We start from the raw sequence: 11,606 nt of genomic DNA, 5'->3' as shown, positions 1-11,606 counted from the left end.
TGTGTAAGTGTGTGTATCTGCATGTGGGTGTGTGCATGTGAGTATAGGTACTGGGAGAGGTCAGAAGAGGGAGTCAGAGGCTGGGGTTAGAAACACAGGTGCTGGGTTCCAAACTTGGATCCTCTTAAAGGACTGGCACATGCCCTTAACCCCTCAGCTGTCTCTCCAGGCCCGAAACTACTTTTTTTTTTCAGACAAGGTATCAATATGTTGCCCAGGTTGGTCTCGAACTAATGAATTCAAGTGATCTTTTTCACTGAGATGGCAGGTACATAGCCCTGCACCTACCTAAATTCCACTTCTTGTCCCTGAATACCATGTGACACTGGAGAATCTTCCTTCATGCAGGGCAGTGTGACGATGCCATAGACTCATGGACCTTACATAGGTTTTTTTTCCCAGTGACCACCATGACTCCCAGAACAACAGGGCCATTCTTGATGAGTTCTAGGAAGAAAGGGAGTACAAAGGACAAAGCCTCTTGCCCAGTATCCAGGAGCTGAGCATGCCAGTGTCCCTTAAGCATCCATATGCATATATACACACATATTCATGTCACCCCCATCATGTGGGACCCACCAGGGACCCACTTAGGAGACAGCCAGAAGCAGGGAGCCACTGGGCATATGTAGTGCCCTCCCTACCCAGTGCGGCTACTTAAAAGTGTGGAGGAATCCTGCCTCTGTGACACTCATTCCTTTGCGCTTCATCAGACATTGAGCAGTCAGCCCCTGAAGGGCAGCTCCAGCTGGATCTATGCTGGGCATGAGAGCAGTAGCAAGCAGACCAGGCAGCAAGCAGACCAGGCAGCGAGCGGGCCAGGCAGCAAGCGGGCCAGGCCGCAGTCTTAAGGATTGAGTAGCACTGGAAGTCTGGGGACAAGTCCCAGAGCTTTCCCTGCCCTTAACTTCTTGAGCCCAAGCAGGTACCACTTTGCCTTACAATGGACTCTCCTTCAGGGCCCAGAGCCCCACCAGGCTTAACTCAGGGACCCAGCTCTATGGCCAGCCCTGCCCTACACAGCCATTGGACCAGCGCTCAGAACGTCTCTGCAAGAGCCCAGCTTCTATCTGTAAGCCCCACGGTAAGTTTGGGGAGCATGTGTGTGCACAGAGACCCAGTCCCCAACCCCGTCTCCTACCCCCACTTCGACAGGGAGATAGAAAAGGTCTGAGCTTAGATGAAAGACCATGGGCATCACTGAACTTCTCTGAGCTTTCCTTACAAACTGGCTGAGAAAGAGGGGATAGGCAATGTCTTTATCTGCAGAGACCACTAGAGGACCAGAAAGGCAGGCCCTGCCCTGCCCTTGGTGACATCTAGTCTTTCCAGACATTGGCTAGATGTCCTGTGGAGGTGCTATAGAGAAAAAGGCATGGCCCAGGCTTCTGGATTTGTACAGGCCAGAGTGGGATGTTGGGCAGGACAAAGAGCAGGCCACTCCCTTTCCCTGGGAGATATCCTTCTCATCTTTGTATACTAACCTCCCAGGGCAGTGACCTCTCTGCAGTGACCCCGAGGAACCTTTCTTTCGATTGGAAAGTTTTCCCCCCTCCTCTGACAGGCTAGGACGTCAGTCCTCAGTTAGGTTACAGGGTTGCATGCTCTCCCTTGAGGCTTGCTAGGGGGTGTCCATACATCGGGAGCACAGTACCCAGGAGCAGTTTCTACTCAATGTCACTCAAGCCGTGTCCCTGTCCCGCAGGCACACACCTGTCCTGCCAGCCTCCAGCAGGTGATCTGAGCCTTTCACCTTCCTCGTAAGAGCCCAGTACCTGCACATATACGGGTTTGGGGTTAAAATTTGGAAGATCTGTAATTTTCTCTCCTGTGGCTTGACCATAGCTTTTCACCTGTACCTCAGTTTCCCCACTTGCCTCATTGGGAACTTACTTTCCCTTTCCAGGGACATCTGTAGGTGATGCCCTCCTCTTTCTCTCTCCACAGGTTTCTGGACCTGAGGCTGCTGCCTGGGTCCCCTTCCCCACGGTCAATGTCCCAGACCATGCTCACTATATCCTGGGTACGGTGATCCTGCTGGTGGGGCTCACAGGGATGCTGGGCAATCTGACAGTCATCTACACCTTCTGCAGGTGCCTGGTTGGTGGGGTTGGGTCAAGGGCACTGTGCATATCCAGCCAAGCCGAGAGGGCAGAATACAAGGCCAAGTGTCACCCAGCTCTCCAGGGTACCTTAGAATGGGCAGAGAAGCAAGGACCACACCTTCTACAGTATCAGGTCTAGGCATCAATTTTCAAGCTGATGAAAAGGGAAAAAACGGCCCAGGGAACCTTGAATAGCACAGGCATGCCCACTGGGCTTCAGGCATACCCTCTGAGGCAGGCAGGTACTCCAGGACCTTCAGGTCTCTGTTCATTCTACCCTGCTCTCAGTTCACCTCTGGCATCCTCTGCTCCCAGAGGAATCCTTCCTCTACCTTGAAGAGCATCCCTGGACACCAGGACCCTCTAACTCCCAGCAGCCTGTCCTAGCAGCCACCCTGGCTTCCCTCCCCACCTGTCCTGCTGGCTGACGCAGGCAGGTTGGGAAGTGAGCACGGACCTCAGGCTCCGTCACAGACCAGTGGAAGGACTGAGGCCGTCATTTATTCTCCTTGAGCCCACGTCTCTGCTCTGCCACATGGACTGTGGCTTTCCTATATCCGTACTTCCTCCTGTTTGTGCGCTGATTGGCGACCAAATCCTTTTGTGAGTGAAGGCCTTAGTACTCTCCCCTGGAAGCCGGGACCATGATGCCTCCCGTAGGAGCGAATATTAAGATGGAAAGTGCTAGGAGAAGGTTGTGAAGATCACTGTCCCACAGTCAGAGTTATAGGTCTTGGATCCTTTGGCACCTCAAGAGTTAACAGTAAAGAGACGGGTTGAGCAGGGCAGGGCTGAGCTGGGCAGCAGGAGGAGGAAGAGGAGAAAGAAAAAGGAGTCAGGGAAGAAGAAGAGGAGGAGGAGGAGGCCCGAGAAGATAGCAAGAAGGTGTCAGAGCAAGTGGGAGGGGTAGCCAGAGGGACACTGTGGCCAGAGAGGATTGTCCAAGGAGTCAGAGTGAGTCACACAGAGGGAATAATCCAGAGGGTGAGACGAAGAAAGGGGTGTGACCGAGAGCCAGCCTTCTGGGCTGCACAGTTGTTTCTGGAGACACTCTTCCTCCCTTCACTCTGAGGGACTGACCATGGGAGATCCCTTAGCCCATAGTACTGGTGATACCTGCTGGACCGAGAGACATCCCTGTGGCCCAAGAGCCCCAGCCTGTGTCTATTCATGTGTGTGGGGCTTGTGCATGCACGACATGTTTGTGCGTCCATGTACATTTAGCATATTAGCATGAATGTATATGTGTCTGCATGAATAGATGAGGGTGAGGGGAGGCTCCCACAGCTCCGGAGGTCCTAGGAAGCATGCCCTGCCTTCTCTGACCTCACAGGAACAGAGGCCTGCGGACACCGGCAAACATGTTCATTATCAACCTCGCAGTCAGCGACTTCCTCATGTCATTCACTCAGGCCCCGGTCTTCTTTGCCAGCAGCCTCTACAAGAAGTGGCTCTTTGGGGAGGCAGGTAGACACTTGGGGTTCCTTTTTGCTATAGGAAAGAAGGGGTCTTAACAGAGGCATGCCACAGTGGTGGAAGGTAGCCCAGATGAGGTGGCTTGCTCTTGCTGGGCACAGTGGGCAACACCCTGAAACCCGTGACTGAGTGAAGAGGAAAGATGGGGTTCTGGTCCCGAGAGCCCTGCCAGCCCAGCCAGATGTGGCAAGCAAACAGGGTGGAGACGGCTTTGGTCCTGTACTTCATCCTTTGGGAATTTCTTCCCCAGGGACTTAGGGACCTTTACCCACAGGTTGCGAGTTCTATGCCTTCTGTGGGGCTGTCTTCGGCATCACGTCCATGATCACCCTGACCGCCATAGCCCTGGACCGCTATCTGGTGATCACACGTCCACTGGCCACCATCGGGATGGGATCCAAAAGACGAACAGCACTTGTCTTGCTGGGTGTCTGGCTCTATGCTCTGGCGTGGAGTCTGCCACCCTTCTTTGGCTGGAGTAAGTGGGCCGGTGCTATTGGGGGAGGGGTAGATAGGCTGAGAGAGGAAGTTTGGGTGGGCCAGCTGGCAGAGGGCCTCAGGGATCACCTAAGTCTCAAGTCAGATGGACGTTCAGGGGTACGGCCAGCACTGGGGGAAGCTCAGAGTGCTTTACCAGGGCCTAGAGGATCAGTCAGGGAGCCTGTCACCAAATATGGGGGTTATTGGATGGGAGCAAGTGAGGCATGTTTAATGCTGAATTTGTAGCGAGTCATACTAGCCAGGGCTGTGAGGCCTCAGCGGGCAGGACAAGCTGCAAGGTCTTAGCCCTGGGGATCATGGCCCTAGAGCTACAGAGGAGCTAGCTTCCGTCAATCCTAGACTAGAATCAACTTGGGAATCTCCCTTCGCATCTCTCAACCGTCTCTGGCTTCCTCAGTTCTGGGCAGGGCAGACTTGTGGCTGAGGCCAGGTTGTGCCCAGGAACCCCAAGCTCCATGTTTGAAGCCCCTACTGAACAAGGTGCTTTAAGCAACAGCACAGTGGGGGCTGAGCCCCTGTCCCCGGCTCCCAGGTGCCTATGTGCCTGAGGGGCTGCTGACGTCCTGCTCCTGGGACTACATGACCTTCACGCCTCGGGTGCGTGCCTATACCATGCTGCTCTTCTGCTTCGTATTCTTCCTCCCTCTGCTCATCATCATCTGCTGCTACATCTTCATCTTCAGGGCCATCCGAGAGACAGGCCGGTGAGTGTGCTGTGTAGAGCTGAACCAAAGAAGGTAGGGTCTGCCCATCAGAATGTACTCGGATGCAGATAGGTTGAGATCGGTGAACTCATGTGCTTATGCAGAGAGGTTACCTAGGAAAGTTCCCAGGGACAAGGTCCTCTGAGGAGGGCTGATAGACCGCACTCCTGGCAGAACCACTGGAGGGCAGCTGAAGCTCAGCAGAAGGACTTTCTGGAAGGCAGAGCTGTCAGTGTGGGAAAGGATGACCCCTCCTGTGTGTCCCCAGTGGCTGTGACCCTGGTACTTGCTGCAACTCAGATGCAACTTTCCCAGGGCCTGTGAGGGCTGCAGCGAGTCCCCTCAACGGCGGCGGCAATGGCGGCGGCTGCAGAGTGAGTGGAAGATGGCCAAGGTCGCACTGATTGTCATCCTCCTCTTCGTGCTCTCCTGGGCTCCCTACTCCACTGTGGCCCTGGTGGCCTTTGCTGGGTGAGCAGGAGCCATAGCACTGGTATAGGGGATTAAAGCACAGATCCGGGTAGCCTCTCCCTCCAGCCTGGCCCAAACCAGGCATCCTGACACCCTGGGTCTAGCTTGACAGCTTCACCCTCCCCATGTGAAAGGCCTCACCCCACAAGGCTTGCCCGGTTCCTGGAAGCTTTGGAGATTTACCCGGGGAGCCCTGACTACGCACAAGGGGATCTTCCATCTCCTTGGGAACACACAGATGTATCTGAGGTTCAGGTTCCCTCTTAGCCTGAGCCATAGGCACCCATTCAGGGCTGCTGGGTGCCTAAGAGGAGATCCCTAAGAGGTTCTCTCTAGTACCTTCTGTGGCTTGAGTCTGGTAACCATGGCACCTTCAGCAGCATGGACATGGACTAGATTTCCAAAGCACTTCTGTGAGAATGAGATTTTGGTACTTGGAACTATTCGGGTACCAATCTTCTTGAGTAGTAATAATGCAGTCTCCTCTAGGGGCCTACTAGAAGTTTCTCTAGGACATCCAAGGTGACAGTGTACAAGATGGGGTGAGGGTTTGGCAGCATTGTGGGATGTGGGATCCGAAGACCAGGGACATTTGAGTGACACAGAGAGGTACTGCCAGCCGCACAGGTTCTAAGGGACAGTGGGACCTAGCCACCTCCTCTGCAGCTGTGACATGCCTTCTTCCCAGAACCCCACCCTCAACCATCTTTACTTCTCTTCCTACCCACCTTCAACCAGAATCCTCACTGGTCCTGCCAGTCTCTCACTATGGGGCTGGGTTGGCTGTGTCTGTTTAGGCTGGGCTGCCATTGGTTTAGTTTGGGCCTTGGCAGAGTCAGGCATAGAGACAACTGGGGGTATGAAGAGGGGACCCCATACCTTCTCTGTCCTAGGTACTCGCATGTCCTGACGCCCTACATGAGCTCGGTGCCAGCTGTCATCGCCAAGGCTTCTGCCATCCACAACCCCATCATTTACGCCATCACCCACCCCAAGTACAGGTACGGCCTCCTCCAGGCCTCCAAGCCCACCTCGGGCACGGAGGGCCTGAGCCTGCAGAGGAAGGCAGAGGTTATCTGTCTCTCTCTGGTTTCTTGTATGTATATTAGTTGGGGGGTCATGAACATCTTGGCACAGCCAGTCACACCGAGAAGGGCCTGCAGTTGGCCTGTCCCCTCTTCTTTCCCGTATCCTACAAGGGAGGAAGCCAGTCCTAACCACAGAGCTATGTCAGAAAGCAGCCAGGGTGGGGTATTAGCAGTACTTCCTGCGCAAAGGCAAGCCCCCAGACTGTGAGATCCTGCAAAGACCCCAGCAGGGCGTCCTTGCTTCCACCAAGGGCCCTGGCAGCATCCTGAGGTCCTGTGGTCAGGTTCGAGCTTTACTGAGAAGAATGACAGCCAGGCACTGCTGTGGGCCCCGAGAGTCATTTTCAGCTAATCTGCTGGTGCAGACCTCAGTCAGTCCAGGCTATAGTACTTAAGTGTGTCCACGGCACCCATTCCCAGAGATGTGGCCTAGGGCAACCACATTAGGACTTGAAGCGATGTCTGCTTGGTTAGACCCACTACCCCAAGGCTCTCCCTTTGTGTTTACCACACCCTGGAGCTGTTGTTAATCCCATCAGCCCTGGGAGCCCATCAGCCTCTTACCTAGCTGTCTGTCTGTCCCCATTACCAGCATCTGTCTGTTCACCAGCTCTAGCCCTGTATCAGTCTGTCCTTCCCTCTTCCCTGCCATGTCCCTTCACTCTAACCAGACATGTGACTTCTGCAGGGCAGCCATTGCCCAGCACCTGCCCTGCCTCGGGGTCCTTCTTGGAGTGTCGGGCCAACACAGGCATCCCTCCCTCAGCTACCGCTCTACCCATCGCTCGACACTGAGCAGCCAGTCCTCCGACCTCAGCTGGATCTCTGGACGGAAGCGTCAAGAGTCCCTGGGTTCTGAGAGTGAGGTGGTAAGGATGCTGGGCCCTCATTGGCTGGTACCTCACCTTTCCTTTCCCGGCCAGCCCTCAAGGACCTGGACCTAGGTGGCAAGGCCACATATTAGACTGGGGGACACTTCACCTCTTCTAACCTCCAGTGTGTCACCCTCCGTGACAACCAGGAATACCCAGACAGAGAGGGGATGGGTGGTATGAGGTCACCCAGCAGTCTAAACAGGGGCTTTCTAAGTCACCCCTTTCTCCATGGCAAGAGCTGACCCAGGGTCCTTGCTCCTTAGCACTCAGCCACCACCTTACAGGAGGTGTGAAGAGCTACAAGTTGCAGGAAAGGGGGCGGCACTAGCCTGGGATCAGACCTGGCTTCAAGCCTTGGCCCACCACACGCTCACTGTGTGATCTGAGAGCCAGCACGACTGGACTGCCCAGCTCTTTTCCACCGCTCATCCTTGAGGCCTTCCGTTAAGCTGTAGAGCTTCCTGGGGGTCTCTATACCACTAGCAGAAAATGAGGAGTCTGTCTTCTTTGCTAACCAAGGCCTTGACTCTCATGAAGACCACCTATCTAAATACCCACGTGCTTAAGCAGGCAGACACTGCCAACACGGGTAGTATTTTCCTGGGCTTTGGTGACCACAACTTTGCAAATGATGTCATGGGTCCCTATCACTGAACGCCAGTGTGGAGGCTGGAGCGCAGGTGGGGGTGGGGTATGAGTATGCTGTAAGTTTGTCCTCTCACCTCCCCAGAGGTGGACAGAGACAGAAACAACAGCTGCGTGGGGAGCTGCCCAACAAGCAAGTGGACCACCCTCCTGTAGTCAAGACCTGGAAGATAAGGAAGTCAAAGCTCCTTCCAGCCCCCAGGTACAGAAATCCAAGACTCCCAGGGTGCTTGGACCTAGTACCTGCCAATCTGTGAAAGGGTAGGGAGCCAGGCCAAGTAGCCTAAGAAGTGGCCAGAAAGGCAGGCTTGCACTGTGAACAGACCTCTCAGCATCACCCCTTCCCATACACCCCAGCTTTGCCTTGTCTGCCTGGAGGGCTCTGTGACTCCCAGACATCCCTAGCAGGGCCCGAGCATGGTCTATGACCGGGGGAGGATGTGCACGTGACTGTGTAGCTGTGTGTGCGTGAAGTGCTGTTGGCATGTTGTGCCATGACAGCTGCAGAGTTATAATTGTATGTGCTCATGAAGGTGTGCGATCTGCATCAGAGAACGGCTCACGCATAGGGACCCATGTTCCTGGCACATGCTGTCTGTCACTGTGGTGCCTCTGTGTTGTCTGGGTGATGGGGTGTAGATGGCATACCTTTTTGTGTGATTTTAGTGCTGGACCTACCTGGGGTGGGCGCTGCAAGCTGTGTAAGTGCTCACTGCCAATGCCCTGAGCTCAAGATGTCACCCGGAATATGCGTAGCTATAAAAGGAAGACCAGCTGTCAGCCCCAGTGCCTATGGAATGTCGATGGTGCTAGAGAAGGCCGTATTTTGGAACCCTGGAAATGCCATGAGCACAGGCGCTCAGGCAGCCCCTCCCCTCAGCTGGCAGCTCCCCTGCGCTCCTCTCTCTTACACACAGTCCCTATCAGCCACTGGGTATTATTCTGGGCCTTCCTTAGCCACTCTGGGATCATGGGTGTGTCCTGTCTTCCATGCTATGCTGCTTCCCTATGCCTGGTGCTGCTTCTGCAGTTGGGGAGCTCCTGCCCCCCTATGTTGTATCCCAGGTGCTATGCACAGCCACAGAGGCCGGTGCAGAAGCCTGACAGTGGCCTATGGTGATCGGGGAATGGTTGAAGACGTAATATCTATCCTGGATGGAGGCAGGACCATGGGGAGGGGTTTTTAGCATGGAGGGTCAGCCATCAGCAGTTGACAAACACAAGTGATCAGCACTGCCATCAAGTCACAGGCACACAAAGAAGTCGGGCGGGGGTGGCGCACGCCTTTGATCCCAGCACTCGAGAGGCAGAGGCAGGTGGATCTCTGTGAGTTCGAGGCCAGCCTGGGCTACAGAGTGAGTTCCAGGAAAGGCTCCAAAGCTACACAGAGAAACCCTGTCTCAAAAAACCAAATAATAATAATAATAAATAAATAAAAATAAAAAATAAAAATAAATAAACAAATCGAACCCTGGGCTTCCCTGGGGGAAGGGGTTGAGCTGTCTGTGTGAACATCCTCAGTGATCACAGTTGGGCTCAGTCAAAGGAACTTGGTGTCCTGGAACAGTGTGTGTGTGTGTGTGTGTGTGTGTGTGTGTGTGTGTGTGTGTGTGTGTGTGTGTGTGTAGAGGGAGAGACAGAGACAGAGACAGGCTGACTTTGAGAGCATGCAATGAGACCCTGGGGATAACATTGGGGATGTAGAAAGGAAGGGGGCAGGTGGTAGGAGTGACGATCTGGGTAGGGGTCTCCAGACTCTAGGGAACAAAGAGCCAGAAAGGGGCCTAATCACCTTGCAGTATAACCAGGCTCTTCTGATGTGGCCCCAGGGAGACTGTGGTGGGTACAGTAAGCCTGTGAGGTATACTGTCATAGGAGGCCAGTGCTACAAGGCAGGAAAAGGGTGAGTGAGTGAGTTAGGGATAAAGGGCTGCCGGACCTCACACATACGGGATTGCAGAAGGAAGATAAACTGGGGTGGGAGCATGGGAGTCTGAGCCTCAGGAGTCCAAGGGCCTAAGGATGATATCCCAGGGGTTATCCTGAAAACAGCCTAAGCCTTTTATGGCTCCTTGTTTGAGGTGTGATCCTTGAGAAGGTCCACCCCAACCTTGACCACAGCCTGGCCTTTTTTGTTTGTTTGTTTGTTTTTCGAGACAGGGTTTTTCTGTGTAGTTTTGGTGCCTGTCCTGGATCTTACTCTGTAGACCAGGCTGGCCTTGAACTCACAGAGATCTGCCTGCCTCTGCCTCCGGAGTGCTGGGACTAAAGGTGTGCACCACCACCGCCCAGCTCAGCCTGGGCCCTTCTACGTAGTTACCTTCACCTGTCAGTATTCTCAAATGTGAAGAGGCATCAGAAGGCTGCCCCTGTGAGACAATCCTAGAGATGAACAGATGTGTACTGTTTATTTTCAGACCAAGGGACAGCTCCCTAGCCTGGACCTTGGGATGTAGGATGCCCACTGGCCCTCCCTTTCTTCTGCTACTTGTCCAGCCCATCGCCTCCCTATCACATGCACAGACCTGGGATTATCTCACAAGCCTGGAAGCTCTGGAGGTGTCACTGTTACCTGTGCTACACTGGACGCACAGCTCCGGCCCCTTCCCACACTGTAAAACTCCTGCCTTGAAGCGGGTCCGCACTACTCAGCTCGGCAGCCACACCGGGGCTCTGCCCGAAGCAGGGACCCAGGCTCTCTCTCCTGCTTTGCTTCCAGCCGCCGCTGCCGCCTCTCCTCAGACACTGTATGCTGCAATTGTCCAGACAATGACAATAGCGATGGCACTGGGGACTCATCAGTTATTTACGAGCTGAGCATCTTGGCTAGCCTTTGTGACCCGGCTGGACAGCTCATTGGTTCAGAAAGCTCAGCCCAGCGTCCCCTGCTGCCAGTGGTCAAAAGTGGAACACAGACTTTACTTTGCACACTAGAAACACTTCTTCACCTCAGGCTATCCCCTAGCATTCACACTGCGGCCCACACTCACATGTACATGGGCACTGGCAGGCACTTAGGTACCTATCTGTATGCACACCAAGCACATGTATGCGCACCCTGCCCTTGCTCATTGTTTCGTGTCTAAGTTCCTTCCAGATGTGGATCTGACAGGGCACAGAAAAACAATAAACAGGGTCTCTTGTGATAAATATGTCTACTGGTGCTTCTGTGGAGAAGAGACCTGGGCCTGGTCTCCATGTCTCCAGCAACTTCTTTCTCCCTTCCCTAGCGACTCTCACTCCTGAAAACCCATTTCAAACTGTAGGAGAGCAAAACAGAGGCGGGACAAAGGCCGTTTGCCCCCCCCCCCGCCCCGCCCCGCTCCTCCCCAGGGAGATGTGGAGCTCCGCCCAGCCCATGGGTACCAGCTGCTCTCCAACTGGCTTCGGGTCTCCCAGGGGAGGCAGAGGGAGGCTGGCCTGCCCCTTTAAGAACATCTTCCCACCACCCCTCCCTTACCCAGAAGCAAGTCATCAGGCAGTGCCAGACTCCAGAGAAAGAGCCTTCGGCTCCAGGTCAGCCTTGCTCGGGCTCCAGGGCCAGGGTCAGCCCTTTCTTTCTGGTTATGCTGTGTGGCTGGATCTTCCCCAGCTGGGATGGACAGAGGGGCCTGGGGGACAAGGCCAGAGCTAGGGATAGATGGGGTGGTGTAGAGGATGGGATGGGATGGGATGGGATGGGATGGGATGGGATGGGATGGGATGGGATGAGATGGGATGGGATGGGATGGGATGGGATGG

At 54.6% G+C, this 11,606-nt stretch overlaps 2 protein-coding genes across 10 annotated transcripts in view; both read left to right on the top strand.

Moving 5' to 3' along the window:
* The first annotated feature begins 669 nt into the window (after positions 1 to 669).
* Positions 670 to 10,685, top strand: Opn4 (opsin 4). The gene is made up of 10 exons (XM_052734366.1): positions 670 to 1,084; positions 1,948 to 2,093; positions 3,439 to 3,572; positions 3,856 to 4,059; positions 4,615 to 4,786; positions 5,102 to 5,257; positions 6,151 to 6,258; positions 7,034 to 7,214; positions 7,951 to 8,067; positions 10,283 to 10,685. Exons 1-10 carry the CDS (start codon positions 944 to 946, stop codon positions 10,319 to 10,321), a joined length of 1,398 nt encoding a protein of 465 aa, XP_052590326.1. The 5' UTR covers positions 670 to 943; the 3' UTR covers positions 10,322 to 10,685.
* Positions 10,686 to 11,235: 550 nt separating this feature from the next.
* Positions 11,236 to 11,606, top strand: part of Ldb3 (LIM domain binding 3) — a 66,936-nt gene continuing 66,565 nt past the window's right edge. For all 9 annotated transcript variants that reach the window (XM_052733979.1, XM_052733976.1, XM_052733978.1 and 6 more), the window contains exon 1: positions 11,236 to 11,381. The gene's annotated coding sequence lies outside the window, so the exon portion shown is untranslated. The remainder of the gene's footprint in view (positions 11,382 to 11,606) is intronic.

The sequence above is a fragment of the Peromyscus californicus genome, unplaced genomic scaffold (genome assembly GCF_007827085.1).
Source record: "Peromyscus californicus insignis strain IS unplaced genomic scaffold, ASM782708v3 Scaffold_12__1_contigs__length_115047231, whole genome shotgun sequence".
Classification (NCBI taxonomy): Eukaryota; Metazoa; Chordata; class Mammalia; order Rodentia; family Cricetidae; genus Peromyscus; species Peromyscus californicus.
The sequence above is the reverse complement of the archived record's forward strand: the minus strand, read 5'-3'. Positions and strand labels throughout refer to the sequence as shown.

Bases quoted from the DNA above. Each gene is read 5' to 3' on its own strand.
- Opn4 (XM_052734366.1), top strand. From the start codon at position 944: ATGGACTCTCCTTCAGGGCCCAGAGCCCCACCAGGCTTAACTCAGGGA. The intron at 1,085-1,947 runs GTAAGTTTGGGG...CTCTCTCCACAG, and splicing joins TTCTATCTGTAAGCCCCACG to GTTTCTGGACCTGAGGCTGC. The intron at 6,259-7,033 runs GTACGGCCTCCT...TGACTTCTGCAG, and splicing joins ATCACCCACCCCAAGTACAG to GGCAGCCATTGCCCAGCACC.